Source organism: Oncorhynchus mykiss, chromosome 14, assembly GCF_057628025.1.
Source record: "Oncorhynchus mykiss isolate SJ-2025 chromosome 14, ASM5762802v1, whole genome shotgun sequence".
NCBI classification, from domain to species: Eukaryota; Metazoa; Chordata; class Actinopteri; order Salmoniformes; family Salmonidae; genus Oncorhynchus; species Oncorhynchus mykiss.
The window spans coordinates 822,027-840,469 of NC_143035.1; the positions used below are offsets into that span (position 1 = coordinate 822,027).

At 39.8% G+C, this 18,443-nt stretch overlaps 1 protein-coding gene across 2 annotated transcripts; it reads right to left on the reverse strand.

The window, feature by feature from the left end:
- Positions 1-2,027: 2,027 nt before the first annotated feature.
- Positions 2,028-9,980, reverse strand: LOC110488533 (transcription factor atoh8). Of its 2 annotated transcripts, XR_002468431.3 has the most exons (4): positions 7,550-9,980; positions 6,091-6,282; positions 5,587-5,685; positions 2,028-2,942 (listed from the first exon to the last, which is right to left on the reverse strand). XR_002468431.3 is itself a non-coding variant. In XM_021560765.3 (3 exons), the coding sequence occupies exons 1-3, from the start codon at positions 8,225-8,227 to the stop codon at positions 2,937-2,939; spliced, it is 876 nt and encodes a 291-aa protein (XP_021416440.1). In that variant the 5' UTR covers positions 8,228-9,980; the 3' UTR covers positions 2,028-2,936. The 2 variants fall into 2 exon arrangements, 1 of the variants encoding a protein (XP_021416440.1); XM_021560765.3 differs by lacking the exon at positions 5,587-5,685.
- Positions 9,981-18,443: the final 8,463 nt, after the last annotated feature.

Consider the following 18,443-nt stretch of genomic DNA (forward strand, 5'->3'; position numbering starts at 1 on the left):
GATGCATGCAAATGTGGCATTTGCATGGGCTAGATGTGGGCAACATAATGGAAAAAAAGGAAGCTGCACACTTTGCTGCTCAGCTGAAACAACAGGCTTAAATACTGTACCAGTACTTCCATTTACAATTCCCTCTATACCTGAAGTATAATTGCTGCTAAAATGTAATAAAAAATATATATATTTTATATATATATATATATATATATATATAGAGCTTATTGACAATTCATCAGAGTAAATGGTAGCATAAAGCAAAAAATAGTTCCCAGAAATATTTTTAGGTCTCTTGTAGTATGAACAGATTCACTAACAGATGTTTATATTTTTATGGATTTGATATGAAGTTTAATGTTCTGTTCTTCCACAATAGATATCTGATGTCTTGGTTGTTTTGTCATCATTTATTTTTATTTTATTGTAATGTACATTTGTACTGTGATTACAACATGACTTGGATCATTTTTATTTACAATTGTTTCAAGCTTATGTTTTTTCTTTTTTAATAACACCATAATTGGCCTGGTTGTCAGTAAAGAAAAGAGACTGACATTGTTTGAGCTGTTTTTTGGGGGGTTGTGTCATGGAACATGTCAGAACCCTTTTAACATGCCTCTGTAGAAGACCAGAGTAGTTCAATCTCCTGCTGCAGTAATGCTATTCTTCCAATAGATGGAGTGGGAAATACTAAAATCTAGATCCATCTAGATGCATGGGCTTCAAAAACATGTTTTTATCACCCCATTTTCCAGTGCAGGATTAGTTTTAAAGTCGAATGGTTAAGATTAGAATTGAATTGTGGGTGTTGGATCTTAGCCTAGGTCAAGTTTTCCTTAGGACCCAAAACAAGTAAACATAACCCCCCCCCCCCCTCTTTAATTCATACATAATGTTCTCTTTATCATGATGCGAATATTCAGTCATTTTTATTATTGTAGTTCACCTTGTAGACATTCAAAAGAGAGCATAATATGTTAAAAGTTCTTTAAAACTGAACATCATGTAAGAAATCAAATCTACACTACATTAAAAAAACTTTCAACAATTCAAATAACTCGATTTTTATATTTTCACTACCTTCTTTCAATCTAACGGCTTAAGATGAGATTGATTCCTGGCAGCCACAGCTTGCTTTCCATTTGCTCTGTCTCTTTTTTTCCATACAGACAGAAGTTATATATACAGGATACTAGTGTTTCCTCTCCGGCTCCAGCCCCAATTTGAAGGACTGTAAAAGCCTGAATGGGTTCCAGCTTCGAAAGCTTAGCGGCGCTAGAAAAAAACAGATTGCTCTTACTGACAGTGCGCTCAGCTAAATACTTTAAGAACCAGATTGTCCTGTTGCAAATGGTGTTGGAGACTAAATATACAAGGTCTACTATTAGTTGAAATTCTCCTCTCGGCATGAGAAGTGAAAGTAAAGTACTTATTTTCTTTAATACAAATGCCCTTTATTACATGACAATGTCATTTATTGGAATTCATTTGTATTTAAATCCATGTGACTTTTGTAGCCTTTTAGAAAAGTGAGTATTTGAATAGTTTGAACTTGTAGTACTTATTTGAAAAGGCAAAAGTTGATTTAAGGCAGAACAACATTATTCAATCTCTGTTGACCTTTGAAGAACCAGTCTCCAAATTCTATTAAATGGACTTCAGTTCTGTTAAATGGACTTCAGTTCTGGAAAATACTGATCTTGGGGGCCACCAACAGTGGTGACGTTGACAAGTCCTTTTGGGATGTCCTTTCTATGACTCTTGCCTGAAAGAGACGTATTGTAGTCTATGATGAAGCGTGAGCACATAATAACACACAAGATTTAAACACACACACGAGGTAGCTTTAGATGGAAAATTAAATTACTTTGCATGTGTTATTCATATTCATAATTACAACTTTGTAAGGGAAATTTCATAGACACTCTCTCTACAGCTGCAATAACCTGTTTGAAGGGGTAGTGTATGAGGTTAGCAGTACTTGAGATAGTAATTTAAAGGTGTTTAATGATCATGAATATCCATTCAAATACATGAACAACAGTTTCTTTATTTCTGGTTAGAAAGTGCTTGATGGGCACAGAACAACAGTCAGAGAATGTTCATGCTGAAAAGGAAAGGGAGGTCACTTTTAAATGTATCAATCTGGGATGTTGTTAAATACTGAGCACAGGTAGCAGAGAATAACCCATTTTACTTCATTCATTCTTCAACACATGAAAACAGTTGCTGAATAAAATACCATTACTGTATGTCATATTATTTCACGTTACGTTCTAGTCATATATATGTATGAGCTCTTTCAATAGTTAGTTTCCATTGTCCAGGAATTACAAATCATACTGTCAAGATAACAACTTGTACATCATTGAAAAGGCATTGGGATTTATAGTTGAATACAAATGTTAAAATTTCAGTTATGAACTCTTATATTCACTGCTGTCTCTGCCTTCAGTTTGTCCTGTGTTTCTCAGTTGGTAAAGCATGGCACTTGGGTTGTGGGTTCAATTCCCATGGAGGACCAGTACAGAAAACAAAAAAGGATGAAAATTGTACGCGATCACTATTGTAAGATGCTCAAGATAAGAGCATCTGCTAAAGGACTAAAATGTCATTGTCATGTGATTAAACAATCTGACATCATCCACCAGGCATATGCTTGCATGTTTGCATAAAGAACATCCAATGCTGTCTCCACACTTTCAACTGTTCCTTCCAACACATGACAGGGAGAAAGATATCCATAACTGGTGATTGTTGATATGCCTGCTAGCTCAAAGGGTATCAAGTAGGCCTATGAAATTAGGTCCATCATATGTCTAAGTGCCTGCTTTTGTAGTCCCCTCCCAGGAGGGGCCTTGAAGAACCTCAAGAAGAGGTGTGAAGAGCTGCTTTATTTCAAGGGCCTGGTTTAAGAAGTCTGGTTCACGCCACTGATTTTAGTCCTGCAAAAGACATAAAAGCATGTATCAAGATGTGAAAACAATCTCCTGTGGGTGCATATCAAGAGGTGCTGGGATGTGTACAAATAGAACTGTAAAAATAAAGCTTGCATGCATATCCAGTGACCTCATAGGTGCCCGAGTTGTAAGTACATGGGGTAGAAAAATATAAACCATTCCAGGAAAATAACTGCTTTGTCAGATCAGATGCAGAGTAGAATTGAGTGGGACACAACCAAATTATTTGGCCCTCTCTTTAGCGTTGGATGCAAACCAACCAAAACATTTTCCTTATTGTGTTTCTATAAAGAGACAGATTCTTCTTTACCCACTTTACCTCCTTATTGAGGGCAAGGACACATGCCAGAGAATTTGTACATTTGTTTAAGACTTGATGGTGTTAGTTTGTTTGTTGTACTAAATTATTTACAGTATACTGTTTAGTGTTTATGATTCTATTTCCATGCATTTGTTTTCCAAATACTTCTAACAATAAGTATTTCATTTTACATGTGAATATCCACAAATCTTTGATTTGATTAACATGATGTTTAAAACATTACACATATAAGTATTATTTACATGCTAGATTTGACATTTTATTGGGAAAAAGTTCCATTGAGTAGACAATAAGTGAATTCAGAGCAGAGTTCAGGGCTTTAAATGAGTGCAGGAATCAGCTCTAAATTACTTAAATCAGTATGCATTGAAAAAAAACTTTTCCCCCCTGAAGTTTCCCCTCAGACTCACTGGCTCTCTCTGACAAAGGGATTTCTTTCTTACACAGCTACCCCCCCCCCCCCCTCTCTCTCTCTCTCTTGTAACAGCTGCTGCTCAGTGCTGTATACTGAGAGAGTGATGATCAGTGTTTTTGGGGGGTTTTTTCAAAGTGTTTTTTTTGGAACAGATGGCCAGGGGAGAGCTGGGGAATGTGCCAGCACTGCGCTGGGGAATGTGCCAATTCCTGCAGCGAGTGAGTTCTCTGGGCTTCAGCTCGCGTGCCTTCACCCTGCCCTCTGCCCTGAGTGGCGCCAGCAGGACTTCCCAACTAGAGTTACGAACATCTGGTGTCTGGGACTGACAGGGGAAAAAAAGCAGCTCAGCTTGTTTCCTTGTGAATGCTCTTATGCTAAGGAAACACATTAGCTCACAGTGAGGGAGAGAGAGCTAGAGAGAGCCGAGTACTAGGAGTGCAGGGAAAAGTTATGTGCATGTAACTATGTAGGAAATGTAATCAATGAACAAACACCTAATTCATCATTGTATTATTAATTTCTTTATTAAGAAAAGTTTTCAAATATTTTCATCAACCGGTTTACAGGGGATGTAAAAAAATAAGTTTGAAGTTGTAATTTGTGGTTTACAAAATGTGTATGTAATGTATATGAAATACAACTTGTTTATAGTTTTTTTAAGTTACTGTATTTATTTATTCAGTACTTTAATGAATAGTCAGGGGTAATCAACCTATTTGAAAACAATTGTGTTATGTTATGTTATGAGTTTTGGAAATAGATGAAGAGCAGCTGGAATCCTCTCTGTGAAATTTACCCAAATGACATAATTTAAAAAAAATTAAATATACGTTTGAGCATTTACTTTCCAGATATGATTAAATGACTAACAGTGAGTTTTAAAACTTAGATTAAATTATAATGTTGTTTCACCAAGAAAGAAAATGGGGGAAAGCGAATGAGAGGGTGATCTAGAGAATAAACGAGAGATAAAGTGACAGAGGAGAAGACTGACGGGACAGATGAGGAACTGGGGGGGAAAGTAATCGATAGAACAGTGTTAAAACCTTAATTAATGTGTAAATTAACGTTCTCCATGCTTGGATCTCATCTGTGCATTAAAAACCCTGTTGATTTATAGAGAGGCCATGCAGATGTGTGGATCCAGGAGAGGGCTGGAGGAAGTTCAGCCTCAGTTTACATGACTCCCAGTGTCATAAAACTGCACACAAAGGCATCAATCACCTCTTTTATTCACCCGGGGCACTTTTTCTCCTGTTCTGGACAAAAAACTGGCGGAACACCCAGTTCTCTTTCAAACACGAGTTGATGATGATTTAATTTAATGGGATCCCTATTAGGCAAAGGAATGCCTCTCTTAATTGGTGAGAGTGTATTCTTTCCTCTTTTGTTATCATTATCGTTAGAATTACCATCCCTCTGTCTGTCGTATTGCCCCATGTTTACCCCCCTAACCATCAAATTATCTTTTCCGCTTCCTGATCAGTAAAAGGGAAGTTTTCACTGCTGTGATATCATCAATTCACCAGTCATTCAAACACGTCATATAGTTTTGTTAGGAAATGACATGACAGTGAAGGAGGAGAGGTGTTTAACTAGTAGAAAGAAAGGAAAGAAAAGCTCTATTCAATTAGCTTTATTTGAAAGTTAAATATCCATGACCAATTATTTTATTGGTCTTGTATGGTCACCTGTTGCTATTTATCAATAGCTTTGTTTATAAGCACAGTTTATGTTTCAAGGTTATTGATATGCTATATTGTCAAAAACATGTTTGAATTAGAAGCTAGCTTTGACTTGGCTTTCCATTCCCTTTCTGTAACTACTAATGCTTCAGAGTCCCTGCTCTGTTTTTGATGGCCTTGAACTTTATAGCAAACTTATTACAATACCTCAGCAATGTCTCCATCTGTGTGCTTGAGTACTTTCCACTTGCAGGAGTCCATTTCCATGTCAATGTCTCAACCCATCTTGTCATTGCTGCATGTGGCCTTCAGCCAAAGAACACAAGCACAGGGTAAAATCCCAGGCCAGACGTTTATGCACAGGGTAAAATCCTAGGCCAGACTTTTATGCACAGGGTAAAATCCCAGGCCAGACTTTTATGCACAGGGTAAAATCCCAGGCCAGACTTTTATGCACAGGGTAACATCCCAGGCCAGACTTTTATGCACAGGGTAAAATCCCAGACCAGACTTTTATGCACAGGGTAACATCCCAGGCCAGACTTTTATGCACAAGGTAACATCCCAGGCCAGACATTTTTTTGCACAGGGTAAAATCCCAGGCCAGACTTATATGCACAGGGTAACATCCCAGGCCAGACTGTCATTAGACAAAATCCTAAATACTGAATCTTGCCTTCCCTTCTCTTCTCTTCCCTAGATCCAATTTACCTTTCTCTTCTTGGAGCGTCCCTCGGCCTGCAGGGTGCGGGTGCACTGCTCCACACACTCTCTGAAGCTCATGTTGCCGTTATCTGGGGTGTAGTCCAGGTCTGCAAGCTGAGCCAACGACAGGATGTAGTTGCAGGCGATTCTTAAAATAGCCAGCTTTGACAACTTCTGTCCATAGGAGTAGCAGGGCACCTGTATAGGGTTACACTTTGGTTAGGTTTGGTCATACACAGAGTGTACAAAACATTTGGAACACCTTCCTAATATTAAGTTGCATCCCCCAACCCCCTCTTTTGCCCTCAGAACAGCGTAAATTTGTCAGGCCATGGACTCTACAAAGTGTCAAACGTGTTCTACAGAGTTGCTTGCCCATGTTGACTCCAATATTTCCCACAGTTGTGTCAAGTTGGCTGGATATCCTTTGGGTGAAAAACCCAGCAGCGTAGCAGTTGTTGACACACTCAAGCCAGTGCACCTGGCACCTACTACCATAGCCCATTCAAAGGTACTTTTAATATTTTGTCTTGCCCATTCACCCTCTAAGTGGCACACATACACAATCCATGTCTCAATTGTCTCAAGGCTTAAACATGATTCTTTAACCTGTCTCCTTCCCTTCATCTACACTGATTGAAGTGGATTTAACAAGTGACATCAATAAGGGATCATAGCTTCACCTGGTCAGTCTATGTCATGGAAAGGACCGGTGTTCCTAAAGTTTCGTACACTCATGGCATATGGTATGAGCGGATGGTACGGCCAAGTTTAGGAGATTTTTAGTTAGGCTACTGTATATGCTCCTTAGTTACTGTTGTTGGTGTCAGTTGGTGTCACGTGACAGTTTTCCACCATGTCTTTTTAAGTGCCAAAGCAGCTGGTGATGACATGACACAGTAAATGGGTACACAGCGAAAATGTCCCTGTTTTTTGTTTTCAAAGGGATAGATATTTCATGTTGGATTTGGTAAACGTAAAAGTTATTTGTTTTAGTTGACATTGATAGTTCATACACATACACATACATACATGCTGTATCAGGCCTATTGGAGTGTGAAGAGGTTTCCTTTGTCATTAAGAAACTTGTTCCCTGTTTCCTATGCATTTGACATCTTGTTTCTGCCATTGTGAGAGATGTCATCAGAGTGACATTTCAATTGTTTGGACTGACATGTCTTAAAGTTTTTGTACTGTTCATTCTCATATCTTTAATGTCGCCTAGCAAACTGTGCATTATCTACACTGAAATTCATTTAATAAGCTATCTATAAAAGGGGCCATATAGTTAGTACTCAAGTAGGTCTATTGTATAGTGAAATTCCCCATAATTTTCATAATGTACATAACTCCATACAGTTGACATATGGGAACTTAAGTGCAACAACTTACTCTGAGTTCAGCATAAACATAACATTCTGTACAAGAGGCCTCATTGTGTGTTTAGTGAATTCAGTGGAAATACCTGCTTTCTCAGCGCCTCAAAGGCTGCACTGATGGTATGCACCCGGGTCCTCTCTCTGGCATTAGCCAGTAGCCTCCGTGTCTGCTGAACTGCTCTGATCTCAGTGATGACGCCAGACGTTTCTCCCAGCCGTTTCCTTGGCGATTCCATCAGGTCGCTGCTATTGATGTAGGACGCCTGAGAAGCTGAGGAGAGGGACCTCTCGGAGCGCTGGCACAGGACGACCCGGGACTGTAATGTGTGATCAGACACAAATGACTGTTGATGGTCATAACTTGTAACCTGTGGGAATGTGCTGTGAAAGGAGTCTCTGCTTGTTGATGTTGACTCGGAAAAAGGCTGCGGCTGTGATGGGAGCGTCCCAGTAACTGTAGATGGTAAAGCATTTATCCTCATGTCAATAGCAATATTCGGGTTATCAGATGAAATGATAGATTTCTCCACAGATAAAACTGTACCAGGGTCCTGCAGTCTTTTTTGGACACGGTTTCTACATGTCTCTTCCATCAGTTCCCCCATAGAGTCGTCTTCCACTCTTAAATCATCCGCAAAACTTTGGACTTCTTCACTGGTGACACGTTTTGGGTCCCGACCTTTTCGTTTAAACTTTTTATTCCCAGTTGCATCCTTTGCATTGATTGTTTTCCAGCCATCACTGAGTAGATGTGGATTCCTCATTTCAACACAAATATGCACTGTGCACAATTGAAAACCAACAGTGCCACTGCCTTATAAACGAAATATGTAGGTAGTAATATTGCGCAACAGTACAATAATAATATTCTATTGTAATTGAATCAATATAACAAAGTCGGATTGGTCCCTTTGCAATGCAGCACCCTGATTCTAATGATAGATATGCATCAACAAGCTTACGAGGCCTATATATAACAACAAGAATAGACTGCATGTGCAGGCGCGTGTTGCTCCCGTGGATTCCGAGCATCTTCTGAACCATCCAAAATTGCCAGTATTTTTTGTGAATGTGCTCTGAGGTTCATCTGTATTTATTTAGCCTCAGTTACCATATAAGCCCCTGTCGGTGAGATAAATCGCCACGCCGCCTACAGCGAGAGACCGCCCAAAATCCTTCTTGCTGTGCGTAATAACAGATTAACCCCTACCGTGACTTTTGTGAACCGGCCTACAGGACAATTATAATGGCAATAGTTATCGTCATAAATGCTGTACATGTTTTTATATCACAATCTGTATGCCTTGCAAATACATTTTACATAGGATATACATGAGAGCTGCGGTAAAGAGTTTTTGGGGGGTCTTTATTGAGCATGCAAAACTTAAATAAGCCCACTATAGTGCACATGGTAACAGTGATAGCGTATACTTTTTGATGCGTCTGTTTGTAGAAAATAAAGTTTTTCATACATACTGTGACACCCACTGGAACATGGCATTCCCTAATAGAGGGAACAGTCCTCAGATCTATTGAAGCACTGGAAGAAGTTAGTACAATGCTGCCACCTGCTGCAGAATTTCTCTCTCCCTCTCTCTCTTCTCACTCACTCACTCACTCACTCACTCACTCTCTCTCTCGCTCTCTCTCTCTCTCTCACTTTCTGTGTGTGTGAGCATGAAGGCCCTTTCTGACTAAAATGTGAATATTTAAATAGTTGAAGGTATTATGAAATAGATCAGTTGGTTGGTACACATGCAGAAGTCAAACAAATATTTTGTACACACAAAACAAATAGGAAGCCTTTCATGTGATAGAGATAAAGGACCAAACTACTGTATGTCATACATACAACTTTTTAGCATCAGTGACCAGCCCTAATGTCAGAACAATTTTCTTGAGTGGAGAGATCCAAACAAGCTTTGGCTTTAGCTCTTTCTTTTTTAAACACAAAGGCCTCCAGTTGTTCCTGGGCAGAGTGCCAGCCACTCAGCGACCTGCTTCTTCCTCCTGATATTAAATTGCTCTGGCATGTACTCTGCCCTGGCTGATGCTAGCCCACCACCAGGCCTCAAGAGTAAATCTTTCCAGCTGGCACTGTTGCTGTGCTGCTCTGGTGAGGTAATTTATAGCTTTTCGGTAAGGGTCTTAGTTAAAATGTAGTTTTCACCATACTCATTTGGAGGCATATCTGTTTTGTTCATTTCTATTTCCTCTTTCCAACCAATTTCAACTGTTACTTTGTTGCATTACACTGCATTAGCCAATAATTGGACTATTGTAGTCCGATTCCGACCTACGTTACGCGCTCGTAAATGGAACACAATTCCCTTTTTATGCACTTTTCTGTTTACAGGTATTCAGACCTTGAATTCAGGCATGAGAATAAGTTGCTATTCATCCGCTATTCATTGGGGTATAGTGACAGTATAGTGGTTGATTTACCGGGTTGATTTATCATTTCGAGAATGTTTTAATTATATGCCACTACTGGCAGCCAGTAGCCACTTTCAGTTATGCCCACATACATTTACAACTGCACTGACTTTATTATTAGTTTCCTTATATTTAGCATCATTCCATTACATCGTTAGTTTACCTTCCTTCTGTCACGTTCGTGTGGTTGGTCCTTAAGATCACTTGCAATAGTGAATCGTATTCGGCTTACAGTATTACAAGTTGTGCAATAATTTGGAATAATTTGGAGCATTATGGAATGCAGACCATAGCAGTTTAAACCTGGAGCCTGGCACACATGGTTCACGAGGACTGGACCATTGTCATCACAAGTCCAGGATTAGTGAGGATTCTTAGGGCAAATTTGTAGGACTACTGTTCAAACCGCTATTGTACACATCCGCCCCATATATGCTGAACAAAAATATAAAGGCAACATGCAACAATTTCATAGATTTTACTGAGTTACAGTTCATATGAGAAAATCAGTCAATTGAAATAAATGAATTAGGCCCTAATCTATTGATTTCACATTACTGGGAATACAGATATGCATTTGTTGGTCACATATACCTTAAAAAATTGACCTCACAATGGGCCTCAGGAACTCGTCAATGTATTTTGTGCAATCAAATTACCATCAATAAAATGAAATTGTGTTCGTTGTCTGTAGCTTATGCCTGCCCATACCATAACTCCACCGTGTTGACATCAGCAAACCGCTTGCCCACACGACGCCATACACATGGTCTGTGGTTGTGAGTCCGGTTGGACATACTGCCAAATTCTCTAAAACGACGTTGGAGATGGCTTATTTTAGAGAAATTAACATTCAATTCTGTACATTAAATTATCTGGCATTAGCTCTAGCGGACATTCCTGCACCATGACAATTGCACGCTCGCTCAAAACATGAGACACCTGTGTAGCGATTATGCAGTTTATCAGATCCTTGATATGCCACACCTGTCAAGGTGTGCACAAAATTTGAGAGAAATAAGCTTTTTGTTCGTATGGAAAATGTCTGAGAACTTTGATTTCAGCTCATGAAACACGATAAATGTTGCATTTATATTTTTGCTCAATTTATATTTATTGGATTGAACAATTAAATATGGCAACCTTCAGGATGAATCAGACTACTGTATTTTTGATTCACCAATATATGTAGAGGGGTAAAGGCAAAGGGTAAATATTTTTCTAACCCTAAATAATATACAACATCAGAATATTCTTTGAGTCTTCAAATTGGTCCTGAAAAGAAGATGCATATATGCGTGTATCTACATTGCTTTTTTCATTGAGCCCTAATATTCTGAACCATTTTCTTCATACAGTGAGGAGAACAAGTATTTGATACACTGCCGATTTTGCAGGTTTTCCTACTTACAAAGCATGTAGAGGTCTCTAATTTTTATCATAGGTACACTTCAACTGTGAGAGATGGAATCTAAAACAAAAATCCAGAAAATCACATTGTATGATTTTTAAGTAATTAATTTGCATTTTATTGCATGACATAAGTATTTGATACATCAGAAAAGCAGAACTTAATATTTGGTACAGAAACCTTTGTTTGAAATTACAGAGATCATACGTTTCCTGTAGTTCTTGACCAGGTTTGCATACACTGCAGCAGGGATTTTGGCCCACTCCTCCATACAGACCTTCTACAGATCCTTCAAGTTTCGGGGCTGTCGCTGGGCAATACGGACTTTCAGCTCCCTCCAAAGTTGTTCTATTGGGTTCAGGTCTGAAGACTGGCTAGGCCACCCCAGGACCTTGAGATGCTTCTTACGGAGCCACTCCAGAGTTGCCCTGGCATTGTGTTTCAGGTCGTTGTCATGCTGGAAAACCCAGCCACGACCCATCTTCAATGCTCTTACTGAGGGAACGAGGTTGTTGGCCAAGATCTCTCGATACATGGCCCCATCCATCCTCCCCTCAATACGGTGCAGTCATCCTGTTACCTTTGCAGAAAATGTTCCCCAAAGAATGATGTTTCCACCTCCGTGCTTCACGGTTGGGATGGTGTTCTTGGGGTTGTACTCATCCTTCTTCTTCCTCCAAACACAGCGAGTGGAGTTTAGACCAAAAAGCTCTATTTTTGTCTCTGGATCATCCAGATGGTCATTGGCAAACTTCAGACGGGCCTGGACATGCGCTGGCTTGAGTAGGGGGATCTTGCGTGCGCTGCAGGATTTTAATCCATGATGGCGTTGTGTGTTACTAATGGTTTTCTTTGAGACTGCGTTCCCAGCTCTCTTCAGGTCATTGACCAGGTCCTGCCGTGTAGTTCTGGGCTGATCCCCCACCTTCCTCATGATCATTGATGCCCCACGAGGTGAGATCTTGCATGGAGCCCCAGAACGAGGGTGATTGACCGTCATCTTGAACTTCTTCCATTTTCTAATAATTGCGCCAACAGTTGTTGCCTTCTCACCAAGCTGCTTGCCTATTGTCCTGTAGCCCATCCCAACCTTGTGCAGGTCTACAATTTTTTCCCTGATGTCCTTACACAGCTCTCTGGTCTTGGCCATTGTGGAGAGGTTGGAGTCTGTTTGATTGAGTGTGTGGACAGGTGTCTTTTATACAGGTAACGAGTTCAAACAGGTGCAGTTAATACAGGTAATAAGTGGAGAACAGGGGGGCTTCTTAAAGAAAAACTAACAGGTCTGTGAGAGCTGGAATTCTTACTGGTTGGTAGGTGATCAAATACTTATGTCTTGCAATAAAATGCTAATGAATTACTTAAAAATCATACAATGTGATTTTCTGGATTTTTGTCTCTCACAGTTGAGGTGTACATGAATTGTAAGTAGGAAAACCTGCAAAATTGGCAGTGTATCAAATACTTGTCATCCCCACTGTATATTCTTGTGAGTCTGTCAAGAAAATTCACATGAATGGTACACCAAATTTAAATGGATGGCTTTAGATAAATGTACTGAAAATCCTATTGAATGAAGACCCAGCAAGTGGGAGGGTTTTCAGTGGCTGAATGAAATGCATTCAGTGCACGCAAAGGAACCACGTCTGGAAAGCCCGTTACACACTTGCATAAGGTAAGTCTGAATACCAACTACTGAGAAGTTTGTAGGAAAGGCGTGCATGGGAAAGGCGTAAATCTAAGTAAGTCTGAATCGGGCCCTTGATGAACAGGAGTGGGTATTGAACCAGCGACCCTACAAAAGTGCCTAATTGTCATACTTGAGTAAAAGTAAAAGTGAAAGTCACCCAGCAAAGTAATACTTGAATAAATGTCTATAAGTATTTGGTTTTAAATATACTTCAGTATCAAAAGTAAATGTAATTGCTAAAATATACTGAAGTATCAAAAGTAAAAGTATACCTTTTTTCAAATTGGATACGACGAAATTGGGGAGAAAAAAGGGGTCAAATAAAATAAAAATAAAAAATGAATAAAAAAAGGTTCTACAGCTGCACCATTGAGAGCATCCTGATGGGTTGCATCACTGCCTGGTATGGCAACTGCTCGGTCTCGACCCTTCCTCCTTTACGCTGCTGCTACTCTCTGTTATTATCTATGCATTCTCACTTTAATAACTTTACCTACAGGTACATATTACCTCAAATACCTCGACTAACCGGTGCCCCCACACATTGACTCTGTACCGGTACCCCCTGTATATAGCCTCGCTATTTTTATTTTACTGCTGCTCTTATTTGTGACTTTTATTTATTATATATTTTTTTATTTATTATTTATTAAAACTGCATTGTTGGTTAAGGGCTTGTAAGTAATCATTTCACTGCAAGGTCTACCTACACCTGTTGTATTCTGCGCATGTGACAAATAAAATTAGATTTAATTGATATTTGATTACTAAAATGTTAGCATCTATATTAAAACACCATAACCCACAAACTTCACTATAGTAATGATAAAATGTGAATGGGACTTTTCTGCTGGGATGGAGGAATTATCAGGAAAGTTCAACTAGATTATCAGGTCAGTCTAGGGTACAATTTGCCCGAAGAGGTGAAGTATTGCGATGAGCTATACAACTGTACTTCTGATTCTAATTCTCAACAGGAAAGTTAAAAGGTCACCGAGGAGGACCAACAGTGATAGGGTGATTGTCTCAAAGGGACTAACATGCAGGGATCGAACATAAGGATTTTGGGCGCTGGCCAGCAGACCACGATTTCTACTAGCCCGGGTAACATTCAGGTCCTAAATCTGTGGCATACGATGTTTGTAAAGGCAAAATGTCACTACTGTGTCAGGCTAGTTTGGCACATTTTCATTTCCTCAGGCTAGTTTAACTTCTCTAGGGTAGGGGGCAGCATTGGGAATTTTGGATGAAAAGCATGCCCAAATTGAACTGCCTGCTACCCAGCCATAAAAGCTAGAATATGCATATAATTAGTGATTTGGATAGAAAACACTCTGAAGTTTCTAAAACTGTTTGAATGATGTCTGTGAGTAGAACAGAACTCATATGGCAGGCAGAAACCTGAGAAAAAATCCAACCAGGAAGTGGGAAATCTGAGGTTTGTAGTTTTTTAACTCTTGGCCTATCGAATACACAGTGACTATGGGGTCATATTGCACAACCTAATGCTTCCATTAGATGTCAACCGTCTTTAGAACCTTGTTTGATGCTTCTACTGTGAAGTGGGGGCGAATGAGAGGGGAATGAGTCAGAGGTCTGCCAGAGAGCCACGAGCTCATTCTCGCGCGTTCAAGTGATAGTTAGCTCTGTTCCATTGCAATTCTACAGACAAAGGAATTCTCTGGTTGGAACATTATTGAAGATGTATGTTAACCTCTCTAGGGTAGGGGGCAGCATTCGGAATTTTGGATGAAAAGCATGCCCAAATTATATGATATGCATATAACTGGTAGATTTGGACAGAAAACACTCTAAAGTTTCCAAAACTGTTAAAAAAGTGTATGTGAGTATAACAGAACTGATTTAGCAGGCGAAAACCTGAGAAAAATCCATTCAGGAACTAGTTTTTTTTGTGGTTTTGTAGTTTATTGACTTACGACTCCATTTGCAGTTCCTATGCCTTCCACTAGATGTCAACAGTCTTTAGAAATCGTTTCAGGCTTGTATTCTTATAAATTAGGGAGTAAGACCAGTCTGAACGAGTGGACCCTAACGTGACGCCGCGTTTTTTTAGGCGCATGTGCATTTCTTGTTTACATTTTACATTGACGACGTTATTGTCCGGGTTGAAATATTATAGATCATTTAGGCTAAAAAACTACCTGAGGATTGAATATAAACATTGTTTGACATGTTTCTATGAACTTGACGTACTCAATTTGGATTTTTTTTGTCTGATTGTTTTGACTGAGTTTGAGCTTGTGGATTACTGAAGAAAACACGTTAACAAAACAGAGTTTTTTAGATATAAAGAGACTTCATCGAACAAAAGGAACATTTATTGAGTAAATTAACTTCCATCCCTGCTGACACGTATAACTGACTTCACAGGTCATTTGATTACTCATGTACAACAGCACTCGTGGAACAAAACCATTTGTGTTTTGTAAGGGAAAAGCCAGATAGTTAACGTTAGCTCACCATTCGTGTTGTCACAGTTTTCCATCTGGTGACATGCTAGCTAATGTTAGCCAACCAGGGCACGGATATTTAGCTAACTCTTAGCTAGCTAGTTATGTTAGCTCATCGTTCGTGTAGTCATACTTTTCACCAGACCCCATGCTAACTAGTCCACCAGGACAGGGATAGTTAATGTTAGCGCTAATCGCTAATGTTAGGCACATTGGCTAGCATGTCACCGCCTGTAGGGAAAGTTATGGTGCAACGTTAGCTAGCTAACAGTAGCTGATGTAGCCAACTATCCAACCAAGGTGCCTAAATAGCTAGCCCACCAATTGATATTTAGCTAGCTATACCCCTACCCTGGTGGGCTAATGTTAACTAGCTCGTATGTCACCAAGTGAAAAAGTATGACCATACAAACAGTGAGCTAATGTTAACTAGCTGGATAGCTCACAAAGGACTTGTCAATAATTAGGTCACAAAAGTCATTATGCTAGCCTATGCTGTTTTCCTTTTTACTTGTCAGGAGGGGAACGTGTGTTGTACACGTAACTACAGTCGGTGGTTATCTAGCTAATTTGCAAAAGCATCTAGCTAAACACAGATCTTTGACCTAACCAAAATAGCTTGTTAGCAGCTAGCAAACCTTACCTTACCTTATCACAGAGATCCAGCGATGCCTCTCGCTTACAGAGGTCGGAAAATGATCAAATGCACATGTGCGTATCGAAGTAGTGGTTACAATCCGGTACATAGCACAAAACCATCCTTGCTTCTGATCGATGGAGGTTAGCTAGTTAGCTACAGAGGCCAGGGTAATTTAAAAAAAATGATAGAAATAAAAAAATGCTAAGGTCCCTAAGGAATTTGAAAAATGCTAAACAAGAATACATACGAGAAATACATAGTATCAATTATTTACTTGAGAAACTAAAAAGGCTATATCTACTTGCTAGGTTACTCGCTACTTGTCAATGAGAGTTTTCATGAAGAAATGTGGAGGTTTTTCCCATCCTGCTCCTTGAGCGATTACATCAAAGCTTGCGACAGGATGTGTAGTTCTGTATATAGCCACATTAGCGGCTAATTAGTGTTTTATTTTTGGGGGCAAATATATTGATAAAAGTTGCCTGAGAGAAATGTGCACGGTCATCAAACCATTACGCCAGGGTAAGACGAAACACAGACGTAGAAGTAGTTCTAAAATCCCCTACGGAAAAATGTATGGTTGAAAAAACGATTGGAACCATTTCCGGGGAATCAAACTTTAAAATAATTCACCTTGGGGATCAAAATAATAAACACATTTTAGAGCCAAAATGTTTATCAATTATTATTTTTGGGCTTTTCTGGCGATCGTAATTTACATAGGCTTTCTAATGCTAGGGCAGACCAACTGGGAACTTGGGACTCGGAAATCTCCCTTATCTGGCTTCAGTGCATTCAAGAATACTGGAAACTTGGAAAAACGAGCTCTGAATTCTAATAATTGTTTTGAACGGTCATCCAACTCGGAAACTATGGCATCTTCCTAGAGCTCCGAATTTCCGACCTTCTGACCTAAAGCTAACTGACGTCACGGTTTGAACTTGTTTTTTTCAGAGTTCCTAGTTGTCTTGAACGCATCATAAACAAGCACGCCAAATCCCTCCCCCTTTGCCATGGTCAGTGCTGTCTGGGATTCGTGGGATGTCCCTACCCTAAACCCTAACCTTAACCCCTACCCTGACCATAACCATAACCCTTATCAAACCCTAACCTTAGAATTAGGAATTAGAATACTAGAAAGGCCATGAACCTTCTATTGACGGTCCAATGCCATCCTCCTCTCTTTTCACCTGATCACCATCAGAGACACACATGTCATCAGAGTGGACAGCTGAACACTGTATGCTGGAAACACCCGGTTTGTTATTTTTTGATTAAAACAAAACCGCTCTTTATTAAATATGAATTCCGAACTTGTTTTTGCGTGGATTCTGCAACGCTTTTTTAGCTTTTAACAGCTAGGACTGCTATTTCTTGTCCCTGGAATCCCATTGAACAGACAGGTTGAAGCCTGCTTGACAGAGATGCTAAGCTGCTAGCCATCAAGTTGATACGAGATGAGTTTTGCAATGGAGCCCTCTGTAGTATCTGGGCTCTACATCTGTTTATATTAGTTACTATGCTGTTACTAAGCAGTAATGTATTACGGCAGTGTTATGTTACTACACCAAATAGGAAATGCACATGCGCACTAGGGTGCCGGGAACTGTAGAGCACGAGGGGTTTTGGCTAAACGAAAACTAACTGTACTCCCGTCTCCTGCCTGGTAATTTCTCCACAACACAAATATTACACCCTCTTTGTCTGGAGAAATAAATTAATGGTTCCAGCGCTGTAGCTGAATCTACTACGCTTTGCTTCACGACAAACTGGATCACTCAGAGTTCCAACGCAGCAATTGTTTGCTTGCTGAGGATTATAAGCCTGAGGTGGCTTCCTTGATCACGCAGGTCGCCAGCCTACGTAAGAAACTGGGGAAAACGCAGAGTGGAATTTTTACATTTTCTACACCAGTGGCTCGATGATGTTCGGCTTGTTGAGTGCATCTCCACCTTGTAATTTGTCATTATCCAACATATTGCCCGGAGCTCCCCATCTGATAGCGGAGTCGAAGGAGAACAGCAAGAGGAGCAAGGCAGTCAAGGAGAACAGCAAGAGGAGCAAGGCAGTCAATGATGGTCGCACGTCACGAGCAGTGGAAGCCAAAGACAGCGGCTTCCACGGCTATTTACCAACCCTTAGTAAACTTTGGGGGCAAAAATGTGTTTGACCAAATACAATGCTATTTTATAGAGATCAAATTGACAACAAACTTTCAGCATGCTTATAGGGGAGGACATTCAACAATTACAGCACTTGCACAAATGACTGACGATTGGCTGAGAGAAATTGATGCAAAAAATATTGTGGGGCTTGTTTTGTTTGACTTCAG

Bases quoted from the DNA above. Each gene is read 5' to 3' on its own strand.
- LOC110488533 (XM_021560765.3), bottom strand. From the start codon at position 8,227: ATGAGGAATCCACATCTACTCAGTGATGGCTGGAAAACAATCAATGCA. The intron at 6,283-7,549 runs GTATTTCCACTG...AACCCTATACAG, and splicing joins TTGAGGCGCTGAGAAAGCAG to GTGCCCTGCTACTCCTATGG.